The sequence below is a fragment of the Panulirus ornatus genome, chromosome 10, assembly GCF_036320965.1.
Source record: "Panulirus ornatus isolate Po-2019 chromosome 10, ASM3632096v1, whole genome shotgun sequence".
Lineage (NCBI taxonomy): Eukaryota > Metazoa > Arthropoda > Malacostraca > Decapoda > Palinuridae > Panulirus > Panulirus ornatus.
Window position 1 is genome coordinate 53,522,188 of NC_092233.1, and position 16,666 is coordinate 53,538,853.

The window sequence follows — 16,666 nt, forward strand, 5'->3', positions numbered from 1 at the left end:
AGGAGTAGTCTGCCTACTGAGACACTACCTAGAGGAGTAGCCTGCCTACTGAGACACTACCTTGAGGAGTAGCCTGCCTACTGAGACACTGTACCTCAAGGAGCAGCCTGCTTTACTGAGGCACTGTACCTTGAGGAGTAACCTGCCTACTGAGACACTGTACCGTGAGGAGTACCCTGCCTGCTGAGACCCTGTATCTTAAGGAGTAGCCTGCCTACTGCGACACTTTACCTTAGGGAGTAGCTTGCCTTACTGAGGCACTGTACCTAGAGGAGTAGCCTACCTACTGAGACCCTGTACCGTGAGGAGTATCCTGCTTGCTGAGACACTGTACCTTTAGGTGTATCCTCTCTAGTGAGACACTGTACCTTGGGGAGTAGCCTGCCTACTGAGACACTGTACCTTGGGGAGTAGCCTGCCTACTGAGACACTGTGCCTTGGGGGAGTAGCCTGCCTACTGAGACACTATCGTGTGGAGCGGCCTTCCTAATAAGCTGCTGTACCTTGAAGGGTATCCTGCCTAATGAGACACTCGTGTGGAGCAGCCTTCCTAATGAGCGATTGTACCTTGAGGGGTATCCTGCTCACGGAGACATTGGATCCTGTGGATAAACGTTGTTCCAGAGTCACCTCTATTACAACAATGTGCCCTCATAGTTACTTTATGTACGTACATTAACAGTCAGTCAGCAACAATAACTTCATAGTGAACTTTGCTTTTTCATAGTTCTAAGTACCCGAACTTAAATACATAAAAAAAAAATTATATACATAAGACGATACAATGAGGAAGGTGTTAACTTTCATTATCTCAACAACCAAAGCACCTGAAATGCAAACTGCTCCACTATCCCATAAAGTAATTTTTGTTTTGTTGCAACGGGTTAGTCAGAGATACATATCTTTATAGTTTTATCATCCTTGTTCTTGTTTGTGGACGCATTGGCACCTCCATCCTTACATAGGATTTCATTTATGATTTATTTTATTGTTTGTTTTTGCTCTCTGATGCATTACATTATACATCACGACAGAGGGAACGAAGGAAAGATAGAATAAGAGGCGGGGTCCACTGCCTTGCTTTTCCCGGCTGACCAAGTGCATTTAGGTGGTAATTTAAGAAAGTGCACTCCAGTTACGACCGTCGAGTTGTGATAAACAGTAACGAAACGGCACGTCTTGATATGAGTAGCTAATAACTGAGGGAATAAGCTTGGTTGAGTGAAGCGTTGATGAGATATAGCTCGAAAGAACTGGAGAGAGGAGAGGAAAATATGGATTATTAAATTGGTTTGGTAGAATCTGCTCTGGTATATTAGCAAACGTTTTAACCATGTTTTCAGGTTTATTGGTCATAGAAACATCTGAATGTGAATAAGAAGTACCTGTAATAGTTCAAATTTATATAAATGCTGAGATTTTTTTTTTTTTTTTGCGCGGATGTTTATGTAACGCATTGTTTTCATTTGTAGTCGACTGACTATATGATACGCAGCCTTCGCTAGAGCGACTATAATACATCACCATCATTGAAAATTCCGCCCAAATCGACTTAGGTGCGCGGAGGTATATCGTCAGCAAGGATGCCAGTTAGGACAGCAGTCCAAGGAGCAAATCCCACCTGCTCCACTGTTGAGAATATACCACAAACACGCCAGTGTACCATGTTCATAATCTAGTAAACAGCTCGTCTTCTTACATTGTGCCGTATGCTAGATTAGAAGTTAGGAAGAGCAGTGCCCAGTTACAGACCTACTTATGTGTGCAGCAGAGGAGTTTAGTGCTTGTTTACAACAAGGGTTAAAAGGCATGCCTACAGGCGTCGCATATAGCAGCCACTGTGCCAGCTACTGATGGCCAGGTGATAAGGGTTCGTACGAACAAACTCAAACGTCATCATTCGGCCATGAGTTAGCTAGGCTGAAGCAGAATGTGCTGAACATCTTTCACCCTTCCCAAGCAAGATCTTGCATTAGCAACGAAAATGATAAGATAATGACTGCTGAGCCACTTGATGGCTGTGTCAAAGGTGATGTTTATTGTAAATGTTGACTGCGTGGTTTGTGTTGCTACACCGCATTGGTGGAGGAGCGGCACATTCCTAGGCTAATGCCGATTATTTATCATAGATTTATTATCTTGTGCCATATTTGGAAGGGTAGTTAGGCGAGATGTCAAGATGTGGTGTAGCAGTGTGTTACGCCAGGACCTAGTGTCGTCAAGGAAGGAGACAGAACGAAAACGAGGCGTGTTTGTCATTCATCTGATCCTGTTGACCTGGGTTTTCCCAAATTCCTGTTGGATTTGTCTCGGCAGAATTTGAAAAGATTTTAGTCTCGAGTTTGTTCGACTTTCATCATGTTTCTTTCGGATGTTATCAAGCTGAAGTCAAGTGACTTAACGGATTGTCAGTAGAGCAACCTCAAGGAGGAGTTGGTATTAACATGGCCTCGTATCTCCAACCATATCCCTCTAGTACTCCAAACTTGTGCTACATATTTTTTTTTTTCGTTCAGGTACTGCTTTATACAGAAAAAAAGGAATACTATTATTACATTGGTTTAAAGTTTAACGAAATCCATTCATGGCTACCGCCAAGACGAAAATTTGTGTCACAAAAATGGGAGCATTTGTTCCTTGAAAGAAACACTGTACGAGCCTTAGAGGTAATGTTTGATAATACTGGGATCAATAACGGAGATAGGGCAGCAGAAGCAACACCCTCAGCATATCCACTAACAGGGTGCATAAAGTCGTCAGCATAGCTGTTGGTATGTTTTCAGTCTGGAGATTCTGTGCGTGGTGAAAAACCCTGATTTGGGGATCGTGATGTGGGTTAGGATTGTAATCATTGTGGTTATTTTTGGATGGTTTGGCTGGATGGTGATGTTAGATTTTTCAACCTAGGTGGTTTCAAGTGCTTTTGTTTCTTCATTCTGTACATTTGATGTCCTTCAGACATTTTGGTGTAAGCAGCTATTCATTGGATCCATTTAGATGTGGTACTCTCATACTGTGTGAGTTTGAACAGTTCTACGGAGTTATTCTTCTGAATCACTTGGCACACGATTCAATCCTGTCATTAGATTGATTTTCAAGATTCCGTCAACGTTTTCGGTTAACCTAGTGCTTTCCGTATTGTTAATACTTCAGCGGTCGTGAGACAGTCAAGCGTAATTCTTAAGGTATAGTTTGCAAGTATATAAGTCTGTCAGTGCCTTTACCGTAATGCAGGACCAGAACTAGTGCAGTGTACCAGAGACCTTCTGTAGGCTAAGCAGTCAAGCAATCATTTTAATATTTTTTTTAACATGAACACCATAATTAGGGTTGTGTCCTACTGTAATCTTGTGAGCTTTGATCAAAATCTATCGGTACATTTTCGATTGGCTTTTGCTCTGTGTCTGCATTATACGAGACTGACATACGAAGATGCTAAAATGATGAAGCAGTTTGACATGAGTAGAATTTTAAGCTCTGATCGTCCAAATTTTACGGTTTCCATTTCGTCCAGTGAACACTGCTTCTCTCTACCGGGATGATAAGGCTATCATAGGATGCCTGAATGCAGTTTAGAATGGTCTGCATATCGCAGGAGGCTTTGGTGTGTACAAAAACATGATCTAAAACTGTGATATTCTTGGAAATTTCCGGGACAGACTTGCGTAAGGCATTGCTTCCCCGTGAGGAATTGCATGTCTTTTAGCCTCGCTCAAAAAATAGTAACATCCAAGATTGTGTGATTCATCGGGATAGAAACATTTAAGTTTAGCATATACAGAAAATTTACCAATGTTTGTTCTTATATTCATTGTTACTCAGCTCAACATGACAGAATTAAACTATCATCATTCCAGTCGATATTCTTTAGGATATTACGTATATGCAGTCCGGAATTTATTGTTGATGAGTTTGAGGAAATATGTTCTACTGCATTCCAGTTAAAGTATCCTAGATATTTCATTGATAAATCTCTTTAGTTGGCAAAGTAACCTTCAGCAATAACAGTGCATTAAAGAATATCTTAACCAAAAACTTGCTGGAAAACTCTGTAGACTCTGTTTACTGAATCCTTTGTAAAAGCTGTAATATGTTTTATGTTGGGTAGACTGGGAAGGATCTTTATGTTAGCCTTAAGCAACATAGATATAGCATAAGAACAGGACAAGAATCAAATGCTTTGTTTGATCATGTTAAGAATTATGGCCATTGTATTGAATGGAGTAACGCTAATTCAGTTATTAACTCGTTAACTCCTTCACTACGAGAAATATCATTGAATACACAAAGAATTGTAAGACTGATATTAGTGAAGGTCTATACGGACTGGAAAGCTTTGTCGTAGGTAAATTTTTTAAACACGTAATAAAATTTTATGACAGGCATGAGCCAGCCAGACCCGAACACCACCATCCGGTAACGCATGTTTTACCAATGGTGTCTTAGTTACGTCTCTTCCTTGTATATCAACTGACTTCACGTCTTTTATCTAATTCTTGTCTCCCCTGACGATGTGATCATTACACGTAAGTACACTTGGAAACTTATACTGTTCCATTTTCCTCGTGATTATCAGCAAATATCTTCCATATATTAACTGAATTACCTCTCGTTTAACAAATAGTTTTAAGAGGGTTACGTTGGGCATGGTTGACGACGTTGCTGAGTGTGAGTGGGACCTACCCCCTCGAAGCGTCAGTAACTCCAGCACCAATATATGGGAAAATGAATTCAAAAGATTTTTTTTTTCTTTAGGAAGCCTCAGTGTGCTTTGACTTTTCGAACGAAAGGTAACTATAGCCGTCAATATCAATTCATTCAAATACGGTGTATGATGATTCGTAATTATCTGTACTATTTGCAAAGGTGTGCAATTAAACTTATGTGATGCATGAACACTGCTGAATTAAAGAAATCATTTTGTATACAAAAGAGAGATTTTGCATCCATAGGGACTTGCAGAAACAGATAATGATCTTGTTCATTTCAGTGAGAGAATTATACAGTAACGATAAATACGCAAGTGAAATACAGCAATACAATGCTCGGTTATACAACCATGACCGGATTTCCGAAAAGTCCAACTAAACCATGGCCTATGGTGGCTGTTAAAAGTAAGGCGACAAATTCTTATAGATATGATCTTTGTCATGCACTTCTGTTGAGAAGAAAAAACATACATAAAATTGCTAACATCTTTAAATGTTAATTAATCCATCGATATCTTTAAAAACTATAAAATCAATGGGTGTAATTTGATCATGAGTGGGGCGGTTTTGAATAATTGTCCTACGAACGGCCGATTAGAGTGGATAGATGTGTCGTTTAAAACACCTGACAGCCAGGAATCTATAAGCTAATTGGTCTTTTCCCTATCTGTTCCTGGCGCCACCTCACTAATGCGGGAAACTGTGAATAAGTATTATTAAGGAAAAGATAATTGTATATCCTCTTTTCTATGAGTATTTTTATTTTTTTCGTTACCTGAGAAGGCTTGGGCAGCTGAGGCCCTATTCGAGGCCATCATATTAACGCTACACACACACACACACACACACACACACATATATATAAGGGTAAGAGAGATGTGTGGAAATAAAAAGAGCGTGGTTGAGAGAGCAGAAGAGGGTGTTTTGAAATGGTTTGGGCACATGGAGAGATTGACCAAGAGGATATATGTGTCGGAGGTGGAGGGAACGAGAAGTGGGAGACCAAATTGGAGGTGGAAAGATGGAGTGAAAAAGATTTTGTGTGATCGGGACCTAAACATGCAGGAGGGTGAAAGGAGGGCAAGGAATAGAGTGAATTGGATCGATGTGGTATACCGGGGTTGACGTGCTGTCAGTGGATTGAATCAGGGCATGTGAAGCGTCTGGGGTAAACCATGGAAAGCTGTGTAGGTATGTATATTTGCGTGTGTGGACGTGTGTATGTACATGTGTATGGGGGGGGGGGGGTTTGGGCCATTTCTTTCGTCTGTTTCCTTGCGCTACCTCGCAAACGCGGGAGACAGCGACAAAGTATAAAAAAAAAAAAAAAAAAAATATATATATACCCTAGCATGAGCCAGGTACCCATTTTATCGACCAAACCCTAGGGTCTGCATATCATTAGTGTTTCTTCATAAGATACTCGTCACCGCATGACAGCTTCAGTGCTTAATTTGTATCTGTACCCAGGTCATTCCTCTGCAGCCCTCCATCGTCCCCATTCTCTCCCAGCCATCTGTCTTGTCTCACCTCTAACCTTCCTCCTCTTCCCCGAACTCACCGTGCCCTGAATCCATTTCGGACACAACGTGCCTCTGTGGTACCCGTATCCGTCCAATCGCTAAGCCAGGAACTTGTGGCTTATCACGGCTGCTCAGTTCGCCCCTTGTGGTGGTGGGTGTGACGTGCTTGACGGAGAGGTGCCTTCTCTCTTGTTGTTGTTTAACGTTGTTGTCAGTGTGTCTGATATTTGGCGGGCCTGAATCTAAGTATGGGCGGCAGGTAGGTGGTGTGCAGGGGGGATATGAGGAAGAAGGAAGGTTACACTATTTAGCATGTTGCTGAACTGTTACATGTCTGGGTACACTTTTTTAAAATAGGTAAATTGTCAACAAGCAGAGAAAGCTAAAAAACAAGTATGATAACTGCGCTAAACGGTATTTGTGCTAAACGTATGATAATTTAAGTTAAACTGGTACGATGCACTTAATATACCTGAAAAATCCTAGATATCCTTAATCTAATTTGCGTGAGTTACGTTGAATGTACAGCATCGAACATGAGAAGTGTGCGAGAAATAAACGAATTTCCTTTCGTGCATGTCCTGAATGAAAAGTACCCTTGTGGTAGGTTCCACATTTAAGAGAAACACATACAACACAAACATTATATCTCCAGGCGAACTGCTCAAGGGTGACCCTCACCCCTGATCCCTGAGCTTCAAAGTGCAGTAGTCAGCGCGTAGTGACTGCGCCACGCACGACCAATGAGATGGGGGGATGGGGGGTTCATGGAGTACATGGTACCCTGGACCTGGGGGTCCAAAGGGGGCCCGGGAATTTTCCTGGGTTCTCAGAAAATGCTTGCGTATATTGAAGAGTAGCATTCATATATTGTGTGAGCCTACATAGTTAACATATTCTTAAAGCACACTATTTTGGCCTTACAGCTCATGGCATAAAACCTTAGTTGATAAAAACCAGGATGATTAATGGAGAAGGGTAGGGGACCCGTAAGAAACTTTGTACCCCGTGATAAAATTCCTCTCAAAGGCTCTGGCGTCACGAACTTCCCTTACTACACTGCCACACTGTAGCCTCACCTTCAGACAGACGCCTCTCAGCCAGGCTGGAGCACTACCACTTGCCTGGGCGATAATACCCAGAAACAGTAACAGATATAGAAAACTAACATATCTTGAGATTTCCCCCATTTGAGACGAACCACAATCTGGTGGATAACGGTTGGGAGTTTGGTTTAGGAGTCGACATGCACAGTATAACCGACGCTTACAAATGCACTGGTCCGGCTATGGTGGTTCGGTGCTCACGGCCAATTACTGGCGATAAGTCTGACCAAGTTTCAGGTTCGACTGTGAGTAGTAGTGTTTCTGAAGCTGATATCAATATATATATATATATATATATATATATATATATATATATATATATATATATATATATATATATATATATATACTGGTAGACATTTAAAATGAAACGCTGAGATCCGAGCGCTTTCGCGAGTATTCGGACGAAGTGAATACCCACGATTGGGCAGGGATCTTCGTGTTGCATGTTCGTGAGTATTCAGCTCATCCCGAGTGAAGTAAACACTCTTGGAAGATCTTGAATCTTCGTGTTTCATTTTTTATGCGCGCACGTTGATGTAAACTTCCTACTGAACCGATACGAAAATGTCACCACACACACACACACACACACACGTCATGGTCTTCCCTACCTCGGGAAGACTCGTCAGGCACAAACTGTGCGGTGTGCACATGTCTAGTCTGGTAACGTCATGCACAACGTGTATTAATGCCTTTAGTGAATGTATTACATAAACAAAACTGTTTGGTTAGCTGCAGGGTCAAGCTGGCGTCTAAGTGCAACCCAGACTGACTTGGAAAAACCGAATATTCAACGTCCTTGACTACAAACCAGCTCCCCGTCATCCCGTCCCAGTACGTGTTTACGCGCGGGCGCACCCAGACCCAGGTGACGTCAACAAGAATTCCCCCCTAAATAGCAGCCATCTTGGCTAGAGGCAAGCACTTTAGACTGTAAAGTTAGACACAGTCAGACGTTAATCAACTGTTTCGGTGATTCTCAAGGTCTTTATGGAGTGATAGATATGTTCGTTATCGTATGAAGCGTCCAGTGTATATTATCAGACACCTACTTCCCATTCTTGGCGGAAGGACCGAGATATACAAACTCTCTCTCTCTCTGTCTCTCTCTCTCTCTCTCTCTCTCTCTCTCTCTCTCTCTCTCTCTCTCTCTCTCTCTCTCTCTCACTCACACACACACACACACACACATATATACTATCAATTCCTCCCTCCTTTTCTTCATTCCCTCCTTATCACAGCTCATTTTGATTGCGTTTCTTTCCCTGTCGCAACGCATACCATGTTGAAAAGATAATCTCGTGGTACCGCACATTCATATATCGCTGTCGAATGTGACAAGTGATGATAGTCTATACTCGTCCATAGACGGTTGGCTGGATATCCTCGTTCCCCCTTACACGTCATTTGAGCTATAACAGTCAGGGCTGGTGTGGAGCTGGGCGACGCGTTGGGTGAAAAGGTTGTGTGTAGCGTAAGTACTGGCCAGCCGGGATAATGTTAGGGGGGGGATAGGGCGGGGCGGCCACACACACACCTGTACCACATCTGTAGTGTACAGGTTCGGCCGGGGCGGGGTGACTGTAAGTTCGCAAGACGCCAAAGAAGCTCCCAGCAACCTGTGCCACGATGACCCTCCTGGGCGTTCGTTATTAAACTCCCATAGTGACCCCCCCAACCTGTAAATGAACCCCCGCAATTTTTTGTTGAGCTTTAAATACCACAGGTAGTGGTGAGTGTGGAGGGCAGGAGGCTCCTGCTGGACTGCGCTGGACGTCGACATGTTAAAGTGCGCTTTTTACTCATTACTCTTGACCAACCTTCATCTTATCTCAGGAATGCCAGAGTTACGATCTTATCTCCCAAGGTGTTACAGACCACTTATGGTCCTTGATTGTGGCGATAAGGCGCGAGAGAAAGGCGCTCTCGACCAGGGCAAGCAAAGTGCGTCATTTAACTGGACACCTTCGGTCTGTGACGACCTTAAGGATGACTGAAGAGTCATGTAGGACTCGAGTCGTAGCTGATTCTGATTATATGACTCAAGTAGGACTCTCAGGTACAACTCTGCCGAAGTGGCCCGATAAGGCGGGTGTTGTCCATGTAAAACTAATACGTGCCGGAGGAAGTGGATGGGTCACTGGTTACACCCACCCTAACCTTGTTATTGCCACCGTAGCACCGTTGTGACTGGTTGCCGAGTGTGAACACGTCTGATTTATTCCATAAACAGTATGTGTGTGTTTGTGTGTGTGTGTTCATAAAGTCCTGCTGCGCTTTAAAAGTCCAATAACTTGGGTTGTATGTACGATCAAAACAATATGTAAACTGTATGTAAAAGTTGATTTATTTCTGTTTCAAAACAACTGATTTTACGATTTTTTTTCCAACATAGCCACCAACATTTAGTTTACTACGTGCAATCCTATTTTTCAGTTCCTTCAAAACATTCTCGAGCTGTTCTACAGTTAAAGCATTAATTGCATGCGTTATCCTAGCGCAGATTTGATATGCAGGGCGAGGCTTCGAGAAGTACAGTGTATTTTTAACATGACCCCAGAAAAATAGTCATATCGTGATAAATATGACGGGGGAGCTGGCTAAAGCAATTGGCCAGCCTCCCCTGATCCCCCTTTCTGAGAAAATGTCATTTAAGAACAGTCGTACATGACGAGCCAAGTGGCTAAATAATGTTCCGTGAAACGTCTCCTAACATGTGTGATGCACCTCTACCCTGCCAGCCAGAGTACACACCTTACCTTCTATTCTCCTGAAGCCAGTACAGTATGGAGAAGGATCCGAAGCAAAAAAAACAAACATTAAGAACATACATTCGTTTGTTGCAAAACTACAGTGAATTAACTTTCACATACAGTTTACAGATGACTTTATCCTACATACAGCAAAAGTTATTCAACTTTTAGAGTATACAGGGACACTATAAACACCCTGTGTATATACGTATATATGCGTAAGGTGTTACCGGACTCCGCCAGCATGGGGTTAAACTGCAAGCGAAGAGCATGAATCTGTAGATGTTCGTAAAGGGGATATTAGGTTGTATATATATATATATATATATATATATATATATATATATATATATATATATATATATATATATGGTGAAGAGTGATGGTGAAAGCCTTACGTAAAATTACGTAAGATGACATGTGGCAAAGCAGCTGGAGTGGATGGTAATGCAATTGAATTTATTAAGAATGGGTTGACTGCGTTGATGATTGGTTGCTAAAGATTTTCGGTGTAGGTATGGATCATGGTGAGGTGCCTGAGGACAGACGGAATGCGTGCTTAGTGCTACTGGGTATAGGCAAGAGGGATGGTGTGTTCAAACCAATGAGATGTAAGTTTGTGGAGTGTAACTGACACGTTGTATGAGAGGGTATTGATTGAAAGGGTGAAGGCATGTACAGAGCATTAGACTGGGGAGGAGCAATGGGATTTCAGTAGTGGTAGAGGACGTGTGGATCAGATGTTTACTTTGAAGAATGTGTGAGAAAAACAGAAAAGATGGATATGTATGTGGCGTTTATGAATCTGAAGTCATATGATAGGGTTGATAGAGATGACCTGAGGAAGGTCTTAAGAATATACGGGGGGCGGGGGGAAGTCGCAAGAAGCAGTGAGAAGTTTTTATCAATGGTGTAAGGCGTGTGTATGAGTAGGAAGAGAGGAGATTGTATGGTTCCAAGTGAGTTTGGTCTGCGGGAGGGGTGTGCGATGTTCCTATGGTTGTTTAATTTGTTTATGGATGGGGTGGTGAGCGAGGTAAGTGCATGAGTTTTGGAGAGGAGGGGGAGTATTCTGTCTGTGGGGTATGAGAGAGCCTCAGAAGTGGGTCAGTTGTTGTTTGCTGATGACACAATACTGGTGACAGATTCGAATGAGAAAATTCAAAAGTTGGTGACTGAATTTGAAAGAGTATGTTAAAAGAGAAAGTTGAGAGTAAATGTGAATAAAATCAATGTCATTGAGTTTAGCAGGGTAGAGTGAGAGGTTGGCTAGGGTGTGAGTTTAAATGGAGAAAACTTGGAGGAAGTAAAGTGTTTTAGGTACCTTGGAGTGGAAATGGCAGCGAATGGAACCATGCAAGCAAAAGTGTGTCATAGGGTGGGTGAGGGGGCGGAGATTCTGGGAGCGCTAAATGTGGGCAAAAAGAGAACGGCGAAACTGAGTATGTTTGAAGATATACTAGTCCCATCAAAATCATATGGATGTGAGGCATGTGGAGAAGGGTAGATATGTTGGAAGTGAAATGTTTGAGGACAATGTGTGTTGTGAGGTGATTTGATCAAATAACGAAAGGGTACGAGAGAGGTGGGATAATAAAATGTGTGTGGTTGAGAGCAGAAGAGATTGTGTTGAATTGGTTTGGACTTATTGAGAGAATGAGTGAGGAAAGATTGACAGCGAAGATTGTGTGTCACAAGTAGAGGGAACACGGAGAAGGGGAGTCCAAAATAGAGATGAAAGGATAGGGTGAAAAAGATTTTGAACGATCGGGGCTTGAACATGCAGGAGGGTGAGAGGCATGCACGTGATAAGAGTGAACTGGAAAGATGTGGTATACTGGCGTCGAACCCTCTCTGTTGGAGGGTTGTGTTCTCTGAAAGTGCGTATGTATATATAATCTAATTGTTTGTTTTACCGAACTCCACCTGCTAGTGAAAAGTGACCTTTGGCAAGGCTGTATCAGTTGGAGCACAGACTTGTTTACAGAACTTTCCACTCCGAAGGAGTATGCATTTCCCTGCTACTGGAAGTAGCGTATCCTTAGGCTTCACGAGCCTTTTTAAAGGTCCCGGGTAATTATGAATGATATATATATATATATATATATATATATATGATTATGATTTGCAGTTTATCCCGTTTGAGAGTGTAGCACAGTTTGTAGTATTCTCTATAGTGACTGGGAGGGCTGCCTCTCACACTGCTCACAGCTTCTCGCCGCTATTAATAGCATTACTGGCTTAGTTTGTACGATCGCCTATGCATGTGTTTCTCACCCCTTTTGCCGTATGTATATTACTTCTTAAAATACATCACCTTGGACCCACCCCTGCTCAGGCGGTCTTGCAAGCTTCGAGGCTGCACTTCACAGAAGAAAAGTGAAAATGATGGACTTCGTCTGAGCGAGAAGGCCCTCAATGAAACTATTCTTTTCCTCACATTGACGATAACAGCTACGTCATATATATATATATATATATATATATATATATATATATATATATATATATATATATATATATATATATATATATATTAAACCCCAGGACCCCGTTCGCAGTGATCCAGGAGCTCCCGCAGCGCCTAGGCTGCGCTTCACTTAGTAGCAGGGACAAGATGGACTCTTTTGAAGCGAGGAGTTCTTGGAGGAGACTGTGCTTTGTTTCGTCCGCTGACGATGATACAGCCCCGCCAAAGGTAACCTTTCACTCGAGGTGAAGCCTAAAGCAAGTGGTATCCGGCAACATATACTCCACAATACGTAACCGAGGAGAGAGGGAGACTACAGTGCGCTACTTGCTATGCAGTTATAAGGAGGAGGAGGAGGAGGGTGGCATGGTCTCTTTGGCAGGCAACACCGCGCCCGTCATCACGTAGGCCACAAGAAGGGGTTAGGTCGGTCGTCATGCGGTTGTCCGTGCAGGTGGTTCAAGTCGGTCTCATAAGGGCCTCCTAACAGTATGCCTCATCACGTATCCTCAGGGAACCTTCCTCACATTGTCGCCCCTCATTTCTACCTTAACATCTCCAGTGTTGTGAGGAGAACACCTTGTCCCACCGAGCTTCTTGGGCGGCGAAGTCGGGCTAGGCTTCGCTGCCGTACTTTTTACCGTTATGTCGTATGTTATGACGGAGTGTGTTTCACGGGTGCAGTTGATGACGGGCAGGTCAATAATCCCTTTCCCTCCGCCGCGATGCTGCTGCCCTCTATCTTCTAGTGGTATTATTTTGGTCATTGCTCTCATGAGCTGTCTGCGTGTGTCCCCGACAGTGAGGCTTGGACCCGTGGCTCGGACCTGGCTGACGCTTCCCATAGATTTGTCTGTGGAGACCAGCCACACGAGGATTGGCCGTTATGATATACCTCGCTTTGCTAGGATAGTGAAGCTTTGGAATTCTCTTCTTTCCGACTGGAAGAGTCGGGTCGAGAAATATCTAAGAAGCTTTGATTAATCTCTTTTCCTTTTGTCTTGTGTATTCTCATCTCAGATGGCCGTGGGCAGGGCATGTTTCTAACCGTGCCATGTAGCATACTATTGCAAATACAAACACAGACCTGCCCTCCTAGTTTACCGTTGCCTTTGGTTTATATAGCGTGAAAAAAAAAGAAAACCTGTTAGTTTCCATTAGGTTCTGAAATACCCGCAGTATCAGTGTAAGTTTTGTTGATGTTTATGTAAAAATTGGAGTACTAGATTTAAGATTGGCCAATGACATTACGACCTGAAGGAGACACGTTATGTCTTATTAAGTCGAAACCTTGTTTTTTTTTTTTTCTTCTTACCAGATCCCCTAATCAGGGTAACTGGTAATGTAAAGAACGTAACACTGGACCACTGCGAATCAGCTGGGACAGTGGGTCACTTAAAAGTCTCAGGGTAAGGTGCTCCAGGTGCTTTAAAGGTATATTTGCGATGAGATAAGCTAGGACAGGTCTGGCATGAGCTGGGATAGGTGGGACGAGGGGGATAGGGAGGTCTGGCTAGAGTTGGGACGGGGGGGGTCTGGCTGGAGCTGGGATTGGGGTGTAGGTCTGGCTGGAGTCGAACAAATGTATCAAACACTAACACAAAAGTTTATTTCCATTACAACATCGCAATGATCAAATCAGTTAGATGCTCTGCCCCGACAGTGAAAGGATCAAGTGCTCTCATTGGATCATCGTCTCCACTGTGGCTGGCGTGTTGTGTACACAGTGGATTATATACAAAAAAAAAACGAAAAACTAAAAATAGCAGTAAAAATATACTCCTCCAATTGCAGCTAAACACATGTCTTTCAGCGCTGGTTAGAGCGATTCAATAGAAATAGAGACAGGAACATATACTTGTAGGTAAAATATATAATATCCAGTTCCGCTCGAAACGGGAAATGAATTGTTGAGAATTTAGAAATAGAAAACGAATTAATATACGGCCGGGAAACACGTGCACTGTGAGCCATCCTGGTGTGTTGGTTCTGGCACACTGTACACCTCCTTACGTAACGGGCCCGTGTTTTTTGACGCAGGATTACAACAGTATTTGGCAACGTACGCCCGTGACACGTAACCACTGGTGTCTGACATATTATCTAAAATCGTTAAACCTTGTTTTATTTTTTTTCTTCCGTAGTGTATCTGTATCTTCTGTCCTGATGAATTTGTTATTATTTCCAGCAAAGAGTTATTTTACGTAGTATCACAGCAAAAAGTGTACATTAGTGAAAGAACTGAAAGCAAACAAGGAACACACAAAAGCATCGTACACCTGAATTGTGCTAAACGCTTGTAACTTTAGTTCTTTATTGGATATAAGTCGACATAGACAAGATGGCTTCTCAAAAGGTAAGGAGTGTTTGTACAAATCTAGATAGTTTACTGTGTTTTGTCGATGGTAGCAGTAATTCACATTATTGTCAGTACTCATTATGTAGATCTTGTTCTGCCAATAGGGACTGATTATAGTTACGCTGTTTTCATCCATAATTTACTTCATGATGTCTTTGTGCTGTCATGCGTACTTCGCATGTATTAATGAAAACATTCATTCTTTATCATTCATAAGACTTCATAGTCCAAGACACTGAGAAAAATTCTATATATATATATATATATATATATATATATATATATATATATATATATATATATATATATATATATATATATATACTTCAAGGTTTTCTTTCGAAACCTTTCCTTCTTTTTTGAAACTGCGCTTAAGACGTGACTCGTGCTCCCACGTATTTCCATTGGAAGGTCTCATGTTTAATTCACTTTTATGTTTTACGTCTTTTTTTAATTCTCTTCATCGCTCTGCCAGCCATTGCATTCCGGCTATCATATGACACATATCATCCTCATATCGAAGTCCTTATGCAGTTTTACACGAATAATCTTTAAGTATTATCACCGCTTTAAAGTATTATCACCGCTTTAAAGTATTATCACCGCTTTAAAGTATTATCTCCGCTTTAAAGTATTATCACCGCTTTAAATTATCTCCGCTTTAAATTATTATCTCCGCTTTAAAGTATTATCTCCGCTTTAAAGTATTATCTCCGCTTTAAAGTATTATCACAGCTTTAAAGTATTATCACCGCTTTAAAGTATTATCTCCGCTTTAAAGTATTATCACAGCTTTAAAGTATTATCACCGCTTTAAAGTATTATCTCCGCTTTAAAGTATTATCACAGCTTTAAAGTATTATCACCGCTTTAATACTCAGTCTTTGATCTTAAGATCGATGTCTTTCTTCAAGTTCCTGGATTCAGTTTCCGCTTCCTTCCTGAAAGACCGTATATACATCAATATATCGCTATATCTCCTCCCGCATTCTTGAAGGTTAGCTTTCAATCTTAACTGTGAAAGTCTGTAATTCAGTTCAAATAATTTTCTCTGCCTGGTATACTTCACAGTCATGTCCTGACCCACAAGCCTGGCAATGTCTGGCCTTCCCCTGCTGCGGACGTCACCACCACCCCATTAGTGGTAACCAATCACAGGTTTCAACAAATGATTTCTATTTCTCAATATAAAACAGTATATCCATAGAGAAATCTTATCGTTTTCACACTACAAGGGGATACTCTTTTATTTTATGTATTTGCTCAGAAACTTACAAACACGGAAAGAATTCTGGTAACTGGAGAAACAAGCGTTTAAAATCGTGATAATGTAACAACCTTCAAGATTCTCCGTGTGGCTCTTCTCTGTACTTATTCTCGTCATGGTAGGAGCAGTTAAGCAGTACGAGTTAAAAAACAATACATAAATAACATATAACAGTGAGAGGTATGCAAGGTTCTCTCAGGATATAAAATGGTGAGGAAAAGTCAGAAATAAGTGGCATTTATAGAGGACTAGAGCCAAACACACTATAAACTCTGTAGCAGAGGCTAAAATGGTGAGGGAAAGTCAGAAATAAGTGACATTTATAGAGGACTAGAGCCAAACACACTATAAACTCTGTAGCAGAGGCTAAAATGGTGAGGGAAAGTCAGAAATAAGTGACATTTATAGAGGACTAGAGCCAAACACACCATAAACTCTGTAGCAGAGGCTAAAATAGAATCCCCAGCAAACGCTCC

At 41.9% G+C, this 16,666-nt stretch overlaps 1 protein-coding gene across 7 annotated transcripts in view; it reads left to right on the top strand.

Annotated features, from left to right (window-relative positions):
* Nucleotides 1-16,666, top strand: part of Hex-A (Hexokinase A) — a 194,107-nt gene that overhangs the window by 124,923 nt on the left and 52,518 nt on the right. For 4 of the 7 annotated variants that reach the window (XM_071665881.1, XM_071665883.1, XM_071665884.1 and 1 more), the window contains exon 2: nucleotides 14,753-14,920. The exons of the other annotated variants lie outside the window; for them this stretch is intronic. In XM_071665881.1, coding sequence (XP_071521982.1) covers nucleotides 14,906-14,920 — 15 coding nt within the window. In that variant the 5' untranslated portion in view covers nucleotides 14,753-14,905. The remainder of the gene's footprint in view (nucleotides 1-14,752; nucleotides 14,921-16,666) is intronic. 7 annotated transcript variants of the gene reach the window in all.